This window comes from Entelurus aequoreus, linkage group LG04, assembly GCF_033978785.1.
Source record: "Entelurus aequoreus isolate RoL-2023_Sb linkage group LG04, RoL_Eaeq_v1.1, whole genome shotgun sequence".
Classification (NCBI taxonomy): Eukaryota; Metazoa; Chordata; class Actinopteri; order Syngnathiformes; family Syngnathidae; genus Entelurus; species Entelurus aequoreus.
The window spans coordinates 38857381-38878453 of record NC_084734.1 but is presented as its reverse complement, the minus strand read 5'-3'; the positions used below and the strand labels follow the sequence as shown (position 1 = coordinate 38878453).

Here is a 21073-nt window from a genome sequence, read left to right as displayed (position 1 = left end):
TGTGCATAAAGGAAAGTGAAGTGGGATATGCCACAAACATGTTTTTTACAATATTGTCAAATGTCTGACATACAGTCGTGGTCAAAAGTTTACAGACACTTGTAAAGAACATAATGTCATGGCTGTCTTGAGTTTCCAATAATTTCTACAACCCTTATTGTTTTGTGATAGTGATTGGAGCATATACTTAGTCACAAAAAACATGAAGTTTGGTTTTTATATGAATTTATTATGGGTCTACTGAAAATGTGACAATCTGCTGGGTCAAAAGTATACATACAGTAATGTTAATATTTGATTACATGTCCCTTTGCAAGTTTCACTGCAATAAGGAGCTTCTGGCAAGCTTCTGGTTGAATTTTTGACCACAAAATTTGTGCAGTTCAGCTAAATGTGTTGGTTTTCTGACATGGACTTGTTTCTTCAGCATTGTCCACATGTTCTCAATGGTGTTTAAGTCTGGACTTTTGGAAGGCCATTCTAAAACCTTAATTCTAGCCTGATTTAGCCATTCCTTTACCACTTTTGACATGTGTTTGGGGTCATTTTTCTGTTTGAACAGCCAACTGTGCCCAAGACCCAACGTCCGGGCTGATGATTTTAGGTTTCTTGAAGAATTTGGAGGTAATCCTCCTTTTTCATTGTCCCATTTACTCTCTGTAAAGCACCAGTTCCATTGGCAGCAAAACAGGCCCAGAGCATAATACTACCACCATCATGCTTGGTGGTAGGAATGGTGTTCCTGGGATTACAGACCTCACCTTTTCTCCTCCAAATATATTGCTGGGTATTGTGGCCAAACAGCTCAATTATTGTTTCATCCGACCACAGAACTCTCCTCCAGAATGTCTTACCTTTGTCCATGTGATGTCACATGAAACAAAAATTGAGATTGCTGAAGAAACAAGTCCATGTCAGAAAACCAACAAATCTAGCTGAACTGCGAGAGGAGTGCTCAAAAATTTAACCAGAAGGATGGCTACCAAAAGCGCCTTATTGCAGTGAAACTTGCCAAGGGACATGTAACCAAATATTAACATTGCTGTATGTATACTTTTGACCCAGCAGATTTGGTCATATTTTCAGTAGACCCATAACAAATTCATAAAAGAACCAAACTTCATGAATGTTTTTTGTGACCAACAAGTATGTGCTCCAATCACTCTATCACACAAAAATAAGAGTTGTAGAAATTATTGGAAACTCAAGACAGCCATGACATTATGTCCTTCACAAGTGTGACTTTTGACCACGACTGTACATACTGTATATCTTACATTGGGTGTTTAAGGTAAATATATGGTTTGATTTTTAGCCTAATACCGCAAATGTACCTTAAAAGAACATAACCCAAAATAAAGCTGATTTATTATTCATGTTACAAGCCTCTCCACCGCTAGTTGGTATAGCAAATGTCGCAGTGAACTATGTGAGATCCGACCAAACATCCTAACTTGCAAGCAATAGCATTATAGCTAGAGATCGACGTACTGTAACTGTTTTTTCCAACAATGGATAGGAAGAAAGTGAGTGTGATGACAGTGCTGAGAAGAAGCCGATCATTGAAATAAAGAAATCATCAAAAAACATGACCAAGCATGTAAACTACTTGGTGAAGCAGTTGAATCGTATCACTGTCTGCACCATACTGAAGCAGAATGAGTCAACGCCAGCAAATAATGTTAAAATATCTAAACCATGGACATTTATACATGAAAATATGGAGAAGCTGATGGTGTGTTTGACAGTAAAGGAGATACCGTATAAGTCCGCTCTCCAACGTAAATGCTGTACATCATTACATTACATCATAAAAATACTATAGTTGTTAGTACTACATTATATTCTATCGGTTTTTGTCATCTAAAAACTTTTTTTTCTAAAAGGGGATGTTACATGTTAAAATTGTGATATTTTGGTGGGCCGAGCACAAAAATTGATTTCAATGGGCAACGCTGTTTCACAATACAGTAGAGTTTGTCACAGAATCAATTAAACTCTTATCCTGAAGTAGCACTGTAGTTAATTCTATTGAAGCAATAGAATGTGAATATGGTTTTTAAATAACAAAAAAAAGGCTTTTGTAAATTTAGAAGTCATATTCAAGAATAGTCACATGACTGTCACATCGTAACCACCACTGCAAAATGTTTTGATATGTGCCACTCAGGAGTTTATGAGTTAAAGTCATGCACCAAGCTGGGTTAAGTATGTTTTAAGACATTACAATGATTATCTTGTTCAGTGGTTCTCAACTGCTTTGACTTTAATCACAAGCTCAATAAGTTCAATATTACTGGTTCACTCTTTAAAAAATAAATGAATTTCAAAAACTTCCTGAGCCTTTAATTGGTCTATTTGTCTTACATGAACTCCTTAGACACAATGTTTTTATTTATTGCAATGCAAAATCCAGAACGGCTCTCATTGCTGCTAATTAGTTCTCATTGTTCACTTAAAGGAGCCGTGCACCAGGCCAGACTCTTTCCCAAATGTCACATCTTGACCAAGCAAATAATCTAGTTCATCTAGTGCATTACTATAGGTTCCACGATGTTTTTGTTCTCAGGAACTTGGCATGTATTCGGGGGTATCACGTTTTTATCAGCGCTCTACACACAATGTGGCGTTTAAGGGAAAAGTTGATGTTATATGCTGCACGCCATTCAGCAACAGTGGCTTTGAGCAAGTGTATGTAAACTAGACGGCATCGTTAAGTGCAATCGTGATCCTTGGATGCGTACTAATAAGCAGAGTAGTGTCAGGTCTTCTTTCTTTTTGCCTTCTCAGTTTCTCTATGTCGAACATTCACCGCCTCACATCATCATCATAATGAAGATCCTGTTGCTGCTGCTGTTGCTTGGTGGCTGCTATGGTATTCAGATTGCATGACGTAGGCCCTGAGCTACTCAGAGGGGTCCTTCTGGAGCGGGGATGGGAAGAATACCATGACGGGCGATGGGAGCAGGAAGACTGGAACTTCCACTGCATGGCGGTGCTCTAAGTTCCCCAGTTTGACCTGATGCCTTGGCGGCGCTCTAAGTTCCCCAGCTTGACCTGATGCCTTGGCAGCGCCTCAATCACCATCCCCAAATTGTTGGCATCACACGAAAGGTCACATTTTCCTTTTGTATGTGTACTTCGACATCTAAAGAAATAGAAAGGATGGAAGACAACTAATGATCTAATCTGATTAGTTATGTAGGACCACCTGGAGCGTAACCTGAAGAGAATGAGAGCAACTTTCGGATCGTCACTCTATGATTTCAGTCCGATAGCCTTCATCCTCCCCGGCGACTTCACTTGCTTCCCGGCTGAGTACTACAAGAGTCTCAAAGGAAGGCCTTCTTCCTACTGGATCTGTAAGCCAGTGGACCTATCCAGAGGCAGAGGGATCTTCATCTTCGAGAAGATGTGGGATCTCCTGTATGACAGCGCCGTGGTTGTGCAGAAGTACATAAGCGAGCCTCTGCTAATCTTGGGCTACAAGTTTGACCTGAGGATCTATGTGTGCGTAAAGAGCTTCCATTCGCTCACCGTGTACATCTACCAGGAGGGACTGGTGCGCTTTGCCACAGAGAAGTAGACCCTGTCCTCCCTGATTAACCCCTACGTCCACCTCACCAACTCCAGCATCAACAAGCTGGGACCCTTCTACCATGCCCCCACTGAGCGGGTGGGCCGAGGCTGCAAGTGGACCTTGGGTAAGTTCCGCCACTTCCTCCACATTCAGGATATCAACGAGCTTCTCCTCTGGCAGAGGATCAACAATATCATCACCCTTACTCTGCTTACTATCGCCCCCTCTGGCCCCGCAAGCCACAACTGCACGGAACTGCTGGGCTTTGATATCCTGCTGGATGTCAGCTTCAAACCCTGGCTTCTGGAGGTACACCACAAACCCTCACTGACACCCGACTGTATGGCTGACCTGGCAGTGAAGAAGAAGCTCCTTGGAGACCTTACTGACTTGATGAGCTACACCGGCGCGGACCACCTGAGGGGGGAGCCCTTAACGAGACGAGTGCCCTTGCTCCCAAAGTTGTATCCACTTCCACGTATTAAAACCCAGACAAAAAAAAACAGGCAGAACAAGAGCAGCTGTCATCGATATCATGGACGCCTCCCCCTACTCCACTTGGAAAGGACATCCCAACTCATTAGCACCACTGCGGCTAAAGCTAGCCAACTCAACACGGGCAAGACCCTAAACCTGATACCAAGCCCACGCTCAAGGACGATCAGGAGCGTGTCTGAGGTTACGCAAAGCCAAGCTGAGGGTGAGCTCTCAGACGTTCAATCAACATTACCTGATACTTCACGGCGGGGGCGGGGTTTGCGGCGCCCTGCTGCAACCTGGCGAGTCACAGAACTCGCACACAGGTAAGACAGAAATGTGTTCTAATATTAAAAAACCAACAACTAAAAAGGTTTATACGTCTTAAAACGCTGACTGTTAATTAAGGTTAGACACTGGAACATCCTAATGACAGCTCTACATGTATTGCAGTTGTGTTCAGTTATCCATTTGTCCACCAGGGGCAGTTGGCTCAGCACACAACATTAAAGGCCTACTGAAATGAATTTTTTTTATTTAAACGGGGATAGCAGATCTATTCTATGTGTCATACTTGATCATTTTGCGATATTGCCATATTTTTGCTGAAAGGATTTAGTATAGAACAACGACGATAAAGATTGCAACTTTTGGTATCTGATAAAAAAAAGGCTTGCCCCTACCGGAAGTAGCGTGACGTAGTTAATTGAACATATACGCAAAGTTCCCTATTGTTTACAATGATGGCCGCATGAAGTGAGAGAGATTCGGACCGAGAAAGCGACAATTTCCCCATTAATTTGAGCGAGGATGAAAGATTTGTGGATGAGTAAAGTGCAAGTGAAGGACTAGTGGGGAGTTGAAGCTATTCAGATAGGGAAGATGCTGTGAGAGCCGGGGGTGACCTGATATTCAGCTGGGAATGACTACAACAGTAAATAAACACAAGACATATATATACTCTATTAGCCACAACACAACCAGGCTTATATTTAATATGCCACAAATTAATCCTGCATAAAAACACCTACGTGTTTGTTATGCTAGCTCCTAGCTCCTCTGCTAGCTCCTAGCTTCATAGAACACGCCAATACAATTCAAACACCTGATCAACACACACAATCACTCAGCCCAAAAGACCGTTCACCTAACCCAAGGTTCATAAAGCTTATATATTTTTAAAAAGTTACGTACGTGACGCGCACATACGGTCAAGCTATCAAATGTTTAGCAGCCAAGGCTGCATACTCACGGTACCTGATATTCAGCTGGGAATGACTACAACAGTAAATAAACACAAGACATATATATACTCTATTAGCCACAACACAACCAGGCTTATATTTAATATGCCACAAATTAATCCTGCATAAAAACACCTACGTGTTTGTTATGCTAGCTCCTATGCTAGCTCCTAGCTCCATAGAACACGCCAATACAATTCAAACACCTGATCAACACACACAATCACTCAGCCCAAAAGACCGTTCACCTAACCCAAGGTTCATAAAGCTCATATATTTTTAAAAAGTTACGGACGTGACACGCACGTACGGTCAAGCTATCAAATGTTTAGCAGCCAAGGCTGCATACTCACGGTACCTGGTATTCAGCTGGGAATGACTAAAACAGTAAATAAACACAAGACATATATTTACTCTATTAGCCACAACACAACCAGGCTTATATTTAATATGACACAAATTAATCCTGCATAAAAACACCTACGTCTTTGTTATGCTAACTCCTAGCTCCTATGCTAGCTCCTAGCTCCATAGAACACGCCAATACAATTCAAACACCTGATCAACACACACAATCACTCAGCCCAAAAGACCGTTCACCTAACCCAAGGTTCATAAAGCTTATATATTTTAAAAAAGTTACGTACATACGCAAAAAAAAGTTGCGCACATACGGTCAAGCGATCAAATGTTTAGAAGCCAAAGCTGCATACTCACAGTAGCACGTCTGCGTCTTTGTCATCCAAATCAAAGTAATCCTGGTAAGAGTCTGTGTTGTCCCAGTTCTCTACAGGCGTCTGTGTATCGAAGTCAAAAGTCCTCCTGGTTAGAGTCTCTGTTATCCGAGTTCTTCCATCTTGACTGCATCTTTCGGGAATGTAAACAAAGAAGCGCCGGCTGTGTACTGTTGTTGCTGACTTCGTTCGAAAAATACGTCCATTTCGCACCGACAACTTTCTTCTTTGCTTGCTCAGCTTCTTTCTCCATAATGCAATGAACATGATTGCAACAGATTCACGAACACAGATGTCCAGAATACTGTGGAATTATGAAATGAAAACAGAGCTTTTTCGTATTGGCTTCAATGTGGAAGGCATACCCGTGTTCCCCGGGCTACGTCACGCGCATACGTCATCCTCAGAGGCGTTTCGAACCGGAAGTTTAGCGGCAAATTTAAAATGTCACTTTATAAGTTAACCCGGCCGTATTGGCATGTGTTATAATGTTAAGATTTCATCATTGATATATAAACTATCAGACTGCGTGGTCGGTAGTAGTGGGTTTCAGTAGGCCTTTAAACTGTATTGAAGACCCACAAGTGATAAAGATGCATATAGGTGATAAGACTTTTGAAAATTTAGCCAAATACAATGTGCCTAAAAGGTGACTGACTTTACAGTCGTAGCTGGCCACGTCCCGCTTTAAATATTGCACCTTAACAACATCACAGTTAAAAAAAAAATTGGCCTTAATAAGCATTTTCAAGGATACAAATGGCTAAATGTACGTAAAATATCAATACCACAGAATAATTGGCCACTGCAGGAGACCAAACCAATCAGAATGCGCTGTTCAGTATCGTGGCCACTGATTGGATCAGCCTGAGGAAGCATTATTAAATTGAATTAAAGGGTGTCATGTCTAGAGGGCTCTCGTAATGTTATAAAACATTTTTATTTTTAATGCTCTATGGCTATTAAAATATTGCATTTATAATTAATGACTGTGTTGGCCCTGCCATAAAGTGGCGACTTGTCCAGGGTGAACCCCGCCTTCCGTCCGAATGCAGCTGGGATAGGCTAAATCATAATATGACCCCTTAACATTAATTGTTTAATAATACCATTTATTTTTTAATGTAACATTTAAAATTAGCTGATTATGATAACTTTGCTGTCTAGTTGTTATATATTGTTTTCTTATTAGATTCCTGAGTCTCCTTTGCAAGTATTACATAGCAGACAAGCAGTTGGAATTCGAAGATGTTAGATGTCAGTAGTGTATAGGCAATGGTGTTTTGTCTAGCTAGGAAGTAGTCTATGCCATTAAGTTGAATGTGCCAGGCGTGTCCTATGTTGCACCCTAAAATGTGTTTATACTATAAGTATTGTACCTATTACACACTTGCTGTTTGATTGCACCGTGCATCTTAGTTTTCATTATCGGATTTGGAGATGTTGAAATTTCCTTGAAAAATGCTAATGCTCATCAGTAGTATGTATATGGCAAAGCCAGATGGCATATTTTGGAAAAATACAGTCTTACTTTACATTCGAGTGTTTTTTAACAGGCATACTTGCTTTATTGGCATTGAAAATTAAATTTAAAAATACATTACCTAGAGGCAGTTTGCAACCGGAATGCAACGCAAGAGCAACAATATGGCACTGTTTGATTATACGTTTATTGATACCCGATAGTACCGATGGAATTTGGTTGGTCCCTATGAAAGTACTGAATTCGGTAACTGTGGATACTTCACTATAAAGACGAACGCCATATTGAATGCACCAGAGAACAAAGGACTCTTATTGTTTGATTGTCAGGGTCAAAGCCATCCAAACAACTCCGCAAGGACATGCCATTCCTCCGCTCCGAGTGGGAGACTTCATTCGAACCTTCCCCTTTATTATGGCTACACTGAAGGCCTCGAACCACCAGCTGGACCTGAAGGCAGTAATGAGGGAAATTCACAATCTGACCGTTCAGCTGGATGCAAGTCAATCAACCACCAGCGGACAGAACGTCAGCGACAAAGAGGAAAACTTGGATTCGCTCCTTAGGGGGCCAAAAGACCCTCCACTGCTGCATCAGTGCTTCAAGGCCAGCTGACTGGACCAGCTAGCGACCAAAACTACTATCTTCCTCAAGAGGGCGACAGCGAACCAGTGTAAATCTTGCAGAAGAAAGCCTCAACTTTCAGGTAAAGTGGAGAGAAAATAGGCCAGGTATCTCTTTGCACAGATGAGTCAACCTTATTATTTTTGCCTGCAGTAGCTGCTTGACAACCATGGTTACATTGCTTTACTCAAACATAATCACTGAAGTGATTTTGACTGCTCTGCCAGCTACCATTAACGTCTCTGATTTTTTTTTGATCGACAAAAAGCCTACCATTCAAAAAAATGTCACATTTACAAAAAGACTAAGTAGGACCAGATGAGGGCAGCATGACTCTCATTTTTCCATCCCACACATTATTTTAAAATGACCACAAACAACCACAATACTCCTCCCACATATTTAGTTGGTCTTATTAAATGGAGTGAGGTGTGTCACAAGGTTAGATTGAAAGTATGTGCATTAGTAAAACAACTGCTCAAGTCAATAGACATTGTAAGAAGTGTGAATCAGAAGGTTCAAGAGCCACTAGGCCCCAAGGATATGCAAAATGGGGCTACTTTATACTGCGTGTCCATAAGTTTTGGATGGAGGGGGTGCTTGTTCTTTCCAACACAACAATATAATGTTAAACAAAAACAGCTAAATATTCAACACAGACGTGCTTAGTGTGTATGACTCATATACGCTGACGTTACGGCGTAGGAGTGTGTTTGCTAAAGTTTGTCTCTCTCTGCGCTCGCACTAAAGCCTCCTGAAAAGAAGTCAATCATTGAGGTCATTAAAATCACATTCACTGACAAATCATTCACATTTGCATCTACAGGAAATGTGTAAAAGCATGATTAACTATTAAAAAAAAACGTATTTATTAGGCAAAGCATCCCAGACATTGATTTGATGCATATTTAAAGAAAACATTTTGCAATATTAAAGTATTTTTATCTAATAAAAAATAAATAACATTTGTTGCCTTTCCTTGCTTCCTAAAATTAGACTTTACAATGACATGTTTTTTAAGTCTTTTAGAAATGTTATATTTTTACATATATGTGGTTTTCCTCATCCGTTTACTTTTAAGTTTATTTTCTTTAAAACATTTGTTCAAATTCACACATTGTGTTTTTGTGTTTTCCCTCAGTGCTGTTACCCCTAACACACTGTGGATAAGCCACATGGCCAACCGAAAGTTGCATTATTCAAATCCATTCCAGGTCATTACAAGGCCAAGAGTAAATGTACTCATTTATTTTTCCATCCATCCATCCATCTTCTTCCGCTTATCCGAGGTCGGGTCGCGGGGGCAGCAGCCTAAGCAGGGAAACCCAGACTTCCCTCTCCCCAGACACTTCGTCCAGCTCCTCCCGGGGGATCCCGAGGCGTTCCCAGGCCAGCCAGGAGACACAGTCTTCCCAACGTGTCCTGGGTCTTCCCCGTGGCCTCCTACCGGTCGGACGTGCCCTAAACACCTCCCTAGGGAGGCGTTCGGGTGGCATCCTGACTAGATGCCCGAACCACCTCATCTGGCTCCTCTCGATGTGGAGGAGCCGCGGCTTTACTTTGAGCTCCCCCCGGATGGCAGAGCTTCTCACCCTATCTCTAAGGGAGAGCCCCGCCACCCGGCGGAGGAAACTCATTTCGGCCGCTTGTACCCGTGATCTTGTCCTTTCGGTCATAACCCAAAGCTCATGACCATAGGTGAGGATGGGAACGCAGATCGACCGGTAAATTGAGAGCTTTGCCTTCCGGCTCAGCTCCTTCTTCACCACAACGGATCGATACAGCGTCCGCATTACTGAAGACGCCGCACCGATCCGCCTGTCGATCTCACGATCCACTCTTCCCTCACTCGTGAACAAGACTCTGAGGTACTTGAACTCCTCAACTTGGGGCAGGGTCTCCTCCCCAACCCGGAGATGGCACTCCACCCTTTTCCGGGCGAGAACCATGGACTCGGACTTGGAGGTGCTGATTCTCATCCCAGTCGCTTCACACTCAGCTGCGAACCGATCCAGTGAGAGCTGAAGATCCTGGCCAGATGAAGCCATCAGGACCACATCATCTGCAAAAAGCAGAGACCTAATCCTGCAGCCACCAAACCAGATCCCCTCAACGCCTTGACTGCGCCATAGCAATTCTGTCCATAAAAGTTATGAACAGAATCTGTGACAAATGGCAGCCTTGGCGGAGTCCAACCCTCACTGGAAACGTGTCCGACTTACTGCCGGCAATGCGGACCAAACTCTGGCACTGATCATACAGGGAGCGGACCGCCACAATCAGACAGTCCGATACCCGATACTCTCTGAGCACTCCCCACAGGACTTCCCGAGGGACACGGTCGAATGCCTTCTCCAAGTCCACAAAACACATGTAGACTGGTTGGGCAAACTCCCATGCACCCTCAAGGACCCTGCCGAGAGTATAGAGCTGGTCCACAGTTCCACGACCAGGACGAAAACCACACTGTTCCTCTTGAATCCGAGGTTCGACTATCCGGCGTAGCCTCCTCTCCAGCACACCTGAATAGACCTTCCCGGGAAGGCTGAGGAGTGTGATCCCCCGATAGTTAGAACACACCCTCCAGTTCCCCTTCTTAAAGAGAGGAACCACCACCCCGGTCTGCCAATCCAGAGGTACCGCCCCCGATGTCCACGTGATGCTGCAGAGTCTTGTCAACCAAGACAGCCCCACAGCATCCAGAGCCTTAAGGAACTCTGGGCGGATCTCATCCACCCCCGGGGCCTTGCCACCGAGGAGCTTTTTAACTACCTCAGCAACCTCAGCCCCAGAAATAGGAGAGCCCAGCACAGATTCCCCAGGCACTGCTTCCTCATAGGAAGACGTGTTGGTGGGATTGAGGAGGTCTTCGAAGTATTCCCTCCACCGATCCACAACATCCGCAGTCGAGGTCAGCAGAACACCATCCTCACCATCAGAGGTGGGTAGTAACGCGCTACATTTACTCCGTTACATCTACTTGAGTAACTTTTGGGATAAATTGTACTTCTAAGAGTAGTTTTAATGCGACATACTTTTACTTTTACTTGAGTATATTTATAGAGAAGAAACACTACTTTTACTCCGCTACTTTTATCTACATTTAGCTCGCTACTCGCTACTAATTTTTATCGATCTGTTAACGCACGCTTTGTTTGTTTTGGTCTGTCAGACAGACCTTCAAAGTGCCTGCGTTTCACCAAATACAGTCACTGGTGACGTTTCACTCTGTTCCACCAATCAGATGCAGTCACTGGTGACGTCGGACCAATCAAACAGAGCCAGGCGGTCACATGACCTGACTTAAAGAAGTTGAAAAACTTATTGGGGTGTTACCATTTAGTGGTCAATTGTACGGAATATGTACTGTACTGTGCAATCTACTAATAAAAGTTTCAATCAATCAATCAAAAGTGTGAAGGAATTTCAACCGTACCTCCCGTGAAAAAAGCCTAAAGACTGACCGCACAGTTCCTGTCTTCACAATAAAAGTGCCGCTCCATCGCGCTTACAAAATAAGAGTCTCTGAAAGCCAGCGCAAACAAGCTAGCAAGCTACGGAGTTTGCCGTCAATGTATTTCTTGTAAAGTGTATAAAAACGAATATGGAAGCTGGACAAATAAGATGCCAAAAACCAACCACTTTCATGTGGTATTAGACAGAAAGGAGGAACTTTTCTTATCCTACATTTGAAAACGTGGACGTTATCAGCACTGCTGTCTGAGTCCTATCAATGCAAGTCATCAGAATCAGGTAATACACCAACTTATATTCTTGTCTTCATTAAAGAAAGGAATTTATATGTTAAACATGCATGTATTTTCATTAAAACACCTTTAACATGTAAACAAAAACGGCAAAATAAATAAATATAAATTATATACTGTATATATCAATGTATATATATATATATATATATATATATATATATGTGTGTGTGTATATATACTGTATGTATATATATATATATATATATATATATATATATATATATATATATATATACTGTATATATATATATATATATATATATATATATATATATATATATACTGTATAAATATATATATATATATATATATATATATATATATATATATATATATATATATATATATATATATATATATAATGATATGTGTGTGTATGTTACTCATCAGTTACTCAGTACTTGAGTAGTTTTTTCACAACATACTTTTTACTTTTACTCAAGTAAATATTTGGGTGACTACTCCTTACTTTTACTTGAGTATTAAATCTCTAGAGTAACAGTACTCTTACTTGAGTACAATTTCTGGCTACTCTACCCACCTCTGCTCACCATACACGGTGTTGATAGTGCACTGCTTCCCCTTCCTGAGGCGGCGGATGGTGGTCCAGAATCGCTTCGAAGCCGTCCGGAAGTCGTTTTCCATGGCTTCCCCGAACTCCTCCCATGTCCGAGTTTTTGCCTCCGCCGAAGCCGCACACCGCTTGGCCTGTCGGTACCTGTCCGCTGCCTCAGGAGTCCTATGAGCCAAAAGAACCCGATAGGACTCCTTCTTCAGCTTGACGGCATCCCTCACCGCCGGTGTCCACCAACGGGTTCTAGGATTACCGCCACGACAGGCACCAACTACCTTGCGGCCACAGCTCCAATCAGCCGCCTCGACAATAGAGGCGCGGAACATGGTCCATTCGGACTCAATGTCCAGCACCTCCCTCGTGACATGTTCAAAGTTCTTCCGGAGGTGGGAATTGAAACTCTCTCTGACAGGAGACTCTGCCAGACGTTCCCAGCAAACCCTCTCAATGCGTTTGGGCCTGTCAGGTCTGTCCGGCATCCTCCCCCACCATCGCAGCCAACTCACCACCAAGTGGTGATCGGTAGAAAGCTCCGCCCCTCTCTTCACCCGAGTGTCCAAAACATGAGGCCGCAAATCCGACGACACAACTACAAAGTCGATCATGGAACTGCGGCCTAGGGTGTCCTGGTGCCAAGTGCACATATGGACACCCTTATGTTTGAACATGGTGTTCGTTATGGACAATCTGTGACGGGCACAAAAGTCCAATAACAAAACACCGCTCGGGTTTAGATCCGGGCAGCCATTCTTCCCAATCACGCCTCTACAGGTTTTACTGTCGCTGCCAACATGAGCGTTGAAGTCCCCCAGTAGAACGAGGGAATCACCCGGGGGAGCACTCTCAAGTACTCCCTCGAGTGAATCCAAAAAGGCTGGGTACTCTGAGCTGCGGTTTGGCGCGTAAGCGCAAACCACAGTCAGGACCCGTTCCCCCACCCGAAGGTGGAGGGAAGCTACCCTCTCGTCCACCGGGTTGAACTCCAACATGCAGGCTCTGAGCCGGGGGGCAACAAGAATTGCCACCCCAGCCCTTCGCCTCTCACTGCCGGCAACGCCAGAGTGGAAGAGAGTCCAGCCCCTCTCGAGAGAACTGGTTCCAGAGCCCTTGCTGTGCGTCGAAGTGAGTCCGACTATGTCTAGCCGGAACTTCTCCACCTCGCGCACTAGCTCAGGCTCCTTCCCCCCCAGCGAGGTGACGTTCCACGTCCCAAGAGCTAGCTTCTATAGCCGAGGATCGGACCGCCAAGTGCCCTGCCTTCGGCTGCCACCCAGCTCACATCGCACCCGACCTCTATGACCCCTGCTATGGGTGGTGAGCCCATTGGCCGGGCCCCATGGGGACAGGCCCGGCCACCAGGCGCTCGCCATCGTGTCCCACCTCCGGGCCTGGCTCCAGAGGGGGGCCCCGGTGACCTGCGTCCGGCGAGGGAAATCTGGGTCCATAGTTTTTATTTTTCATTGAGGTCTTCGAGCTGCTCTTTGTCTGATCCCTCACCTAGGACCAGTTTGTCTTGGGAGACCCTACCAGGGGGCATAAAGCCCCCGGACAACATAGCTCCTAGGATCATTTATTTTTCTGTATATTTTAATTATGACTGGTTGTTTGTTCTCCCCGTGACTGCGTGGGTTCCCTCCGGGTACTCCAGCTTCCTCCCACCTCCAAAGACATGCACCTGGGGATAGGTTGATTGGCAACACTAAATTGGCCCTAGTGTGTGAATGTGAGTGTGAATGTTGTCTGTCTATCTGTGTTGGCCCTGTGATGAGGTGGCGACTTGTCCAGGGTGTACCCTGCCTTCCATCCGAATGCAGCTGAGATAGGCTCCAGCACCCCCCACGACCCCGAAAGGAACAAGCGGTAGAAAAAGGATTGATGGATGGTTGTTAAAATCTAAGCACAGCCTGTTACCTAAATTATTTTTGATGTTATTTCTAAAATATGTTTTTGTTCAATCACTGCAATGTACTTTCTGTCAACATGCTATTTACATAATTGCCATTTTCGTATATACCATGTACCAGACCATACCAAATGTATTTATAAAGCCATTTAAAAACAACCAATGTTGAAAAACAAAGAGCTGTACACCGCAAACACGCAAAAAATATAAATAATCAGAAAAGCAAAGACATAAGACAGACTAAATTGTATAATTTAAAACAAAAGTAAAACATATAAAAAGATCACAAGGCCAAGCAGCATTACAGGATACTGTGCCACTTTTACTGATAATATTTTCACTGATGCTTTTGATAATACGACAAGTGGTCTGCTGATAACAAACATCAGTGATCACCCGTTTTCATAATCTATGACGAAAACTACAGGAAGAGGAATATAAATGACAGAAAGTAATTTCAAAGACTATGCACAGAGAAAAGTACATGCTTTTTAAGAATGATCTGAGAGAATAAAGTTGGGACAATGAGTACAGTGAAAATTATGTAGATGATGCATGATTGTTTTAAATACTTTCAAGATACTGTATGACAAACACTGTCCATGGAAACAACTTAGTACAAAGCAAAATAAGAACAATGAAACATGGATGACAAAGGGATTGAAAAATGATTGTAACAAAAAAAATACATTATATAAAATATTTATAATAGAGATCATAGAGGCAGAAAATACAAGTGTACAAAAACAAGCTATGGCCTATGGGGCATCATAAATCATAAATAGCATCATCAAAAATGGGTCTAAAAGGGATTACCTTCAATATTCCTCGGATGGAAATTTTAAAAAGGACAATATGAACGAAATATTTAAAAGCTTTAACAACTATTTTGTAAATATTGGACCTAATCTGGAGGAAAAGATTCCAGATCTAGTCTCATTTGAGGATTTAAATGTCAATATAGACAGAAATTCCAGTTCCTCACTAACTAAGAGGAAATAATCAAAATTGTAAATAAGTGGGCAGCACGGTGGCAGAGGGGTTAGTGCGTCTGCCTCACAATACGAAGGTCCTGAGTAGTCGTGAGATCAATCCCGGCCTCGGGATCTTTCTGTGTGGAGTTTGCATGTTCTCCCCGTGACTGCGTGGGTTCCCTCCGGGTACTCCGGCTTCCTCCCACCTCCAAAGACATGCACCTGGGGATAGGTTGATTGGCAACACTAAATTGGCCCTAGTGTGTGAATGTGAGTGTGAATGTTGTCTGTCTATCTGTGTTGGCCCTGCGATGAGGTGGCGACTTGTCCAGGGTGTACCCCGCCTTCCGCCCGATTGTAGCTGAGATAGGCTCCAGCGCCCCCCGCGACCCCATAGGGAATAAGCGGTAGAAAATGGATGGATGGATGTAAATAAGTGTGAATCCAAAACCTCGACTGATTGTTAGAGTATTAACATGGAAATGATCAAAAAGGTTATCAAAGAAATTTCAGGACCTTTAACGTACATCAGCAACCTTTCATTTTAAACAAGTAACTTCCCCAATAAAATGAAAATTGCAGAAGTTGTACCGATTTATAAAACTAGAGGCAAACACCAGTTTACAAATTACAGACCTGTTTCCATATTTTCACAATTTTCCAAAATGATATAAAAATTATTTAATAACAGACTGGACAAATTCATAAATAGAAATATATACTTGTCGATAACCAATACGGGTACACAGCCAAAATTTCAACATCAATGGCATTAATCAAAATAACGAAGGAGATTACCAATGCAAAAGATGGTCAACAGTGTGCAGCGGCAGTGTTTATAGACCTAACAAAAGCATTAGACACAAACAGTCATAATATCTTAATCAACAAATTAGGACAGTACGGCATCAGAGGGTTGATCTCAAACTGGAGAAGAAGCTACTGTACTTAACCAACAGGAAGCAATACGTGAAGCTACATAAACAAACATCTGCAACAAAATATTTTCTTTGGCGTACCCCAGGGATCAGTACAAAAGACTTAATGTTAGTATTATTCGCAGGTGACACGACTGCGTTTTGTTCAGGAGTGACCACACACAAACTGATACAAATAACAGAAGAAATAAAAAAAATAAAGAGATGGTTTGACCAAAACAGACGACCTTCGAATCTCAGTAAAACAAAAATAATGCTATTCAGTAACAGCAGAGGAGAAAGTCAAACACAAATACAAATAGACTGTGTAGACATTGAAAGAGTAAAATAAATCAAATTTTTGGGTGTAATAATTGATGATAAAAATGAACTGGAAATCTCATATAAAGATATACAACATAGGTTGTGGAGAAATATTTCAATAACGAATAAAGCTAAGTATTGGTATTAGACAAAAAAAACCACTTCATATTCTCTACTGCTTGCTAGAGGTACCATATCTGAGTCAGTGTGCAGAAATATGGGGAAATAACTACAGAAGTACACTTCATTCACTAACCATGTTACAAAATAAGTCCATTAGAATAATACACAATGTTGGATATAGAGAACATTTAAACCCCTTATTAATCAAATCAAAAATATTGAAATTTAAAGACTTGGTGCTTTTGCAAACAGCTGAAATCATGCACAAAGCAAACTATAACCTGCTACCCAAGAATGTACAACCTTTCTTCCCAACAAATGAGGAAAAATATGACCTTAGAGAAAAATGTAACTTAAATAATTTGTATGCACGTACAACACTTAAAGGCCTACTGAAACCCACTATTACCGACTGGTTAAATAAAGGTTAGATACATTTAAAAAAAATAATTAAAGTAACCACCTATTTATATAACTGTATTGATATTTATGTATTCATTCATTGTTGTTGTGTTTGAGATTGAAGAAGGAAATTAACAAATGTAGGAATGATTTCCAGACCGCTAATTCTATGTAAAAACTTACACCTTTTACTTTTTGTCTTGTTACTCAAATGAGTCATCTTCGTTTTAGGGACCTTGTACAAAATGAAATAATGTTGCCTTAAATTTAATTTATGTGTTATCAGACTTAGAGTTGAAAAAAGACTGTGATGAGGTGGCAACTTGTCCAGGGTGTGCCCGAGTGCAGCTGGGATAGGCTCCAGTCCCTCCGCAACCCCATGAGGGACATGCGGTAGAAAATGGATGTATGGACAAGCAAAAAGCATTGATTAAGTGCTGCTTCAGACATGCTTACAAGGACGCCAGCTAAGCGATGATATCAGCTGTTTCATGCAAAGACTTGTCAAGGGTAGGAAGAAAAAAGCAAAAACACCACACAAATGGTTTTGTGATGCAGAGGATTATTTTTTGTCTCAAAAAGCGCTTGGAAAATTGTAATTTTGCATAATTCTTGACCGACAGACATGAGTTTCACATTGAGCATATTGGGAAAAAAATCTCAGGAATAATTTTGCTTCATCATTAAATTGTTGTAAAATCTAAGAGAGAGATTAGATTATTACATGAATCAATCATTACAAACAAAAGTTACGCTTGCAGGCCAATCAACATTTTAAGTGTTTACAAAGGATATGTTGCAGGTGTGGCTTTAAGACAGCGTGACCCATTTCTAAAAGGGGGAGGCGCTGGCATTAACATTAGAAAATAATAAGCAGATCAAAATCACTTCCTGACACACTAATGTTCGATGCACTTAACTGTGAGATTTACAATGACAAAAAACGAGCCAGTTTCATACACAAAGGAAATTAAATGTACCATGCAAAAATAGGAAAATAGAAAGTACTATCATAACGTTACTACTATAAAAGAGATGATGATCATGGAGAGGAGGGAAAGTAAAGTTTATTTGTAGAAATATTTTACAAAGATGAATTGTAAGCAACATAAAACAATACATTAAAAAAGAAGGACCTAAAATAGGTCAAATAACATCGTGTGACACTGAAGGACCATCTAGAGCAGGGATCTGCAACCTTCAGAACAGATGTATTGCTGCATCTTCCACTAAAGAAAAATAGTATATAGCCGCAAAACGTAACACAGCTTATAAATGTTTAAATGTGTTGATCTTTTTTATTTTAACCAATCCATTCATGTGAATTTACCGTTAAGTCTTTTTCCTTTTCTGTTTTCTTTTTTGGCAAGTATTTATGGTTAGTTTACCCGCGAGGTTGTTACATACTCGAGAAGCTGAACTGAATACACAGGCTTCCAGTCTCTTTTGCTTGCCTTACTTGCGCCTCACAGCCTCAGAACTCTTTTGAAAAATGCTAACTTTTATTACCCAGATGTTTAAAAAAAAATCTGAGGGAGGCGCAAATGTGGCAGAGCCGTGGGTTGCAGACCCCTGACCTAGAAGTTTTTTATCTTTTTAATATTAACAAAGGCTGCAGCTCTCTAAGTAAAATAGTTATTGTTAAACATTGTGTCTCATTACAATACAGTATAATATCATTTCTTCACACTGAAACAGATGTTCAGGCCACTGTGAACAGTAAGCTAAGAAAAGACTCCTCCACTCTCACTTATTAGTTAAAAGTGGCAGAAACCCAAGAGGGAGTAGAGTAGACTGCTCCTGAAGAAACTTCTGGTTCTCTGCCAGTAATCGTTCAGTACAGAACGTTTTAATAATGACGTCCGGAGGTGTTGACATCCGTTGACTCTTTGTGGCTTCTTCTTTCTCCGACCTGTGACCGCCTCTGACCCTTTTTCACTTCCTGGCCTTGTGGTTTCATCAGTGCTTGTGGACTTTTCCTCTCACTTCCTGAGTTCTCAAGGCCCCCGGGGAGACCTTCTGCTGACCCTCCCAGGGGTGCATAAGTCAGCCATGAAGACCAAGTTGTAATACACACTAATAATGGGATTCTACGAGTGCGGGGCCTGAAATGAGCCATCAAGAAGGTTGGAATATGAGCGGTATTTGAGGTATGTGTATGGAAAAAAGAAGGCTTGGCTGCCAGCTAGGAGCTGAATGTGGGCTGATGTGGACCAAAAGTCTCATTCTCCTGTTAGATTGAACACCTTGAATGTGAGGGGGGCCAGTCTAGGGAGGTGATAGCAGCAGGGGGACTTTAATGGAGTCACAGTTCATGTTAACATCTGTGCTCCAGAAGTTTAGGTTGTTGGTCCATTTATTTTTGTGTAAATGGGAATACACAGGTACGTTGGGTACATTTTTCAGGAAACTAATTGGATCAGCTAATTGTTATACTTTAGGTTACGAGCAAAAACTGTTGGCGTTAAGGAATGCCACAATGATCCCAGATTCCCAGTACGATCCGACCAAAACATCCAGTCTTCCTCGCTTATAGCTTGAGAAGGACATAACTTTGTTTTCCAACCATGAGAAGGAAGAAAGTGAGTGTGAAGGACAGTGCTGAGAAGAAGTGGATGAATTCATTTAATTAAAGCAAGAAATCATGAGTCATGAGTCATCCCTTGGAAAGCAGTTGGAGCGTATCACAGCTTGTCTGCAAAATACTGAAGCAAAATTAGTCGATAACGCCAGCAAAGAATGTTAAAATAATACCTAAATGGCAAACATTTATCAATGAAAACATGGAGAAGCTGCTGATGTTGTGTTTGATGGAGAAGTCCGCTCTCCAAGGTAAAAAAACAAACTACCCGAACTGTAGTTGTTTGTTGTACAATCTGTTGGATTATTCTTTATTCAGTACTTATTTAAAAAATGTTTCATGTTCAAATGTTGCTGTGTTTGGCGTGCCACGCATATATTAAATTGATTTCAATTCATTTCAATGGGCTACATTCTTTCGCAGTTGACGTTTTTCAAGGTACAAGGGTAATACTAAAAAAATGGACAGATGTTGATAGTCTAACTCATACTGACTGGTATACACAAGCTATGGAAATGATATCAGTAAAAAAAAACTGCATTTAGTGTAGATAATAATGAGTCATATATTCGAAATATGGCATCCATTATTTAAATTTGTTTTAACTATTAAATGAACCTAAAATATGACTTATTTTACCTTTGTGGAAAATATTGGACACAATGTGTTGTCAAGCTTATGAGATGTGATGCAAGTGTAAGTCACGGTGACACTATTGTTCATTTTTTAAATGTTTTTATTTTTTTATAAATGGCTGTGATGATAATGTCAATGAGGGATTTCTAATCACTGCTATGTTGGATTTCTTAATAATATTGATACTGTTGTTGATATTATTCATTTTTGTTTGACTACTTTTGGATTGCTTTGTGTCATGTTTGTGTGACCTCAATTGCTCTGTTGATTGCTATTCTGACTGTTGCTGGGAATTGGAATTGTATTGTTATGGTATTATTGTGTATTATTTTGTTGGATTGATTAATTTAAAAAAAACAATAATAATAATTTTAAATTTTTTTTAAAAAGGTACAAGCTGAATCACAGAACTAATACCCCAAGGAGCCATTGTAATTCATTCCAGGGTCAAGCTGTCACCATTGATTAACGGTACAGAGAATGTTTTAACTCTACTTAAAAAAATGACCAATGTAAATATTTGAAATATTTTCATATATCACATTATTATTCTAAACCATTCTTAGCCGATTGGCTTGGACAGTCACATGTTCTCCCTCCAGCCTGTTGAAGTGAGCACCCACTTAGGAAGCTAAATAAAGTTCCTAGCAGTGATAAGAGAAATATCAGCGCTTGCAGAGGCTCGGAATTACAAGTTGAAAAAAAAGATGTCAAGAGTTTCTACGTA

At 41.4% G+C, this 21073-nt stretch overlaps 1 protein-coding gene across 1 annotated transcript; it reads left to right on the top strand.

The window, feature by feature from the left end:
• Positions 1-2872: 2872 nt before the first annotated feature.
• ttll2 (tubulin tyrosine ligase-like family, member 2) lies at positions 2873-8133 on the top strand. The gene is given in 5 exon segments (XM_062046030.1): positions 2873-2989; positions 2991-3012; positions 3044-3114; positions 3206-4383; positions 7848-8133. Coding segments are annotated over 5 exon segments (1674 nt in total).
• Positions 8134-21073: the final 12940 nt, after the last annotated feature.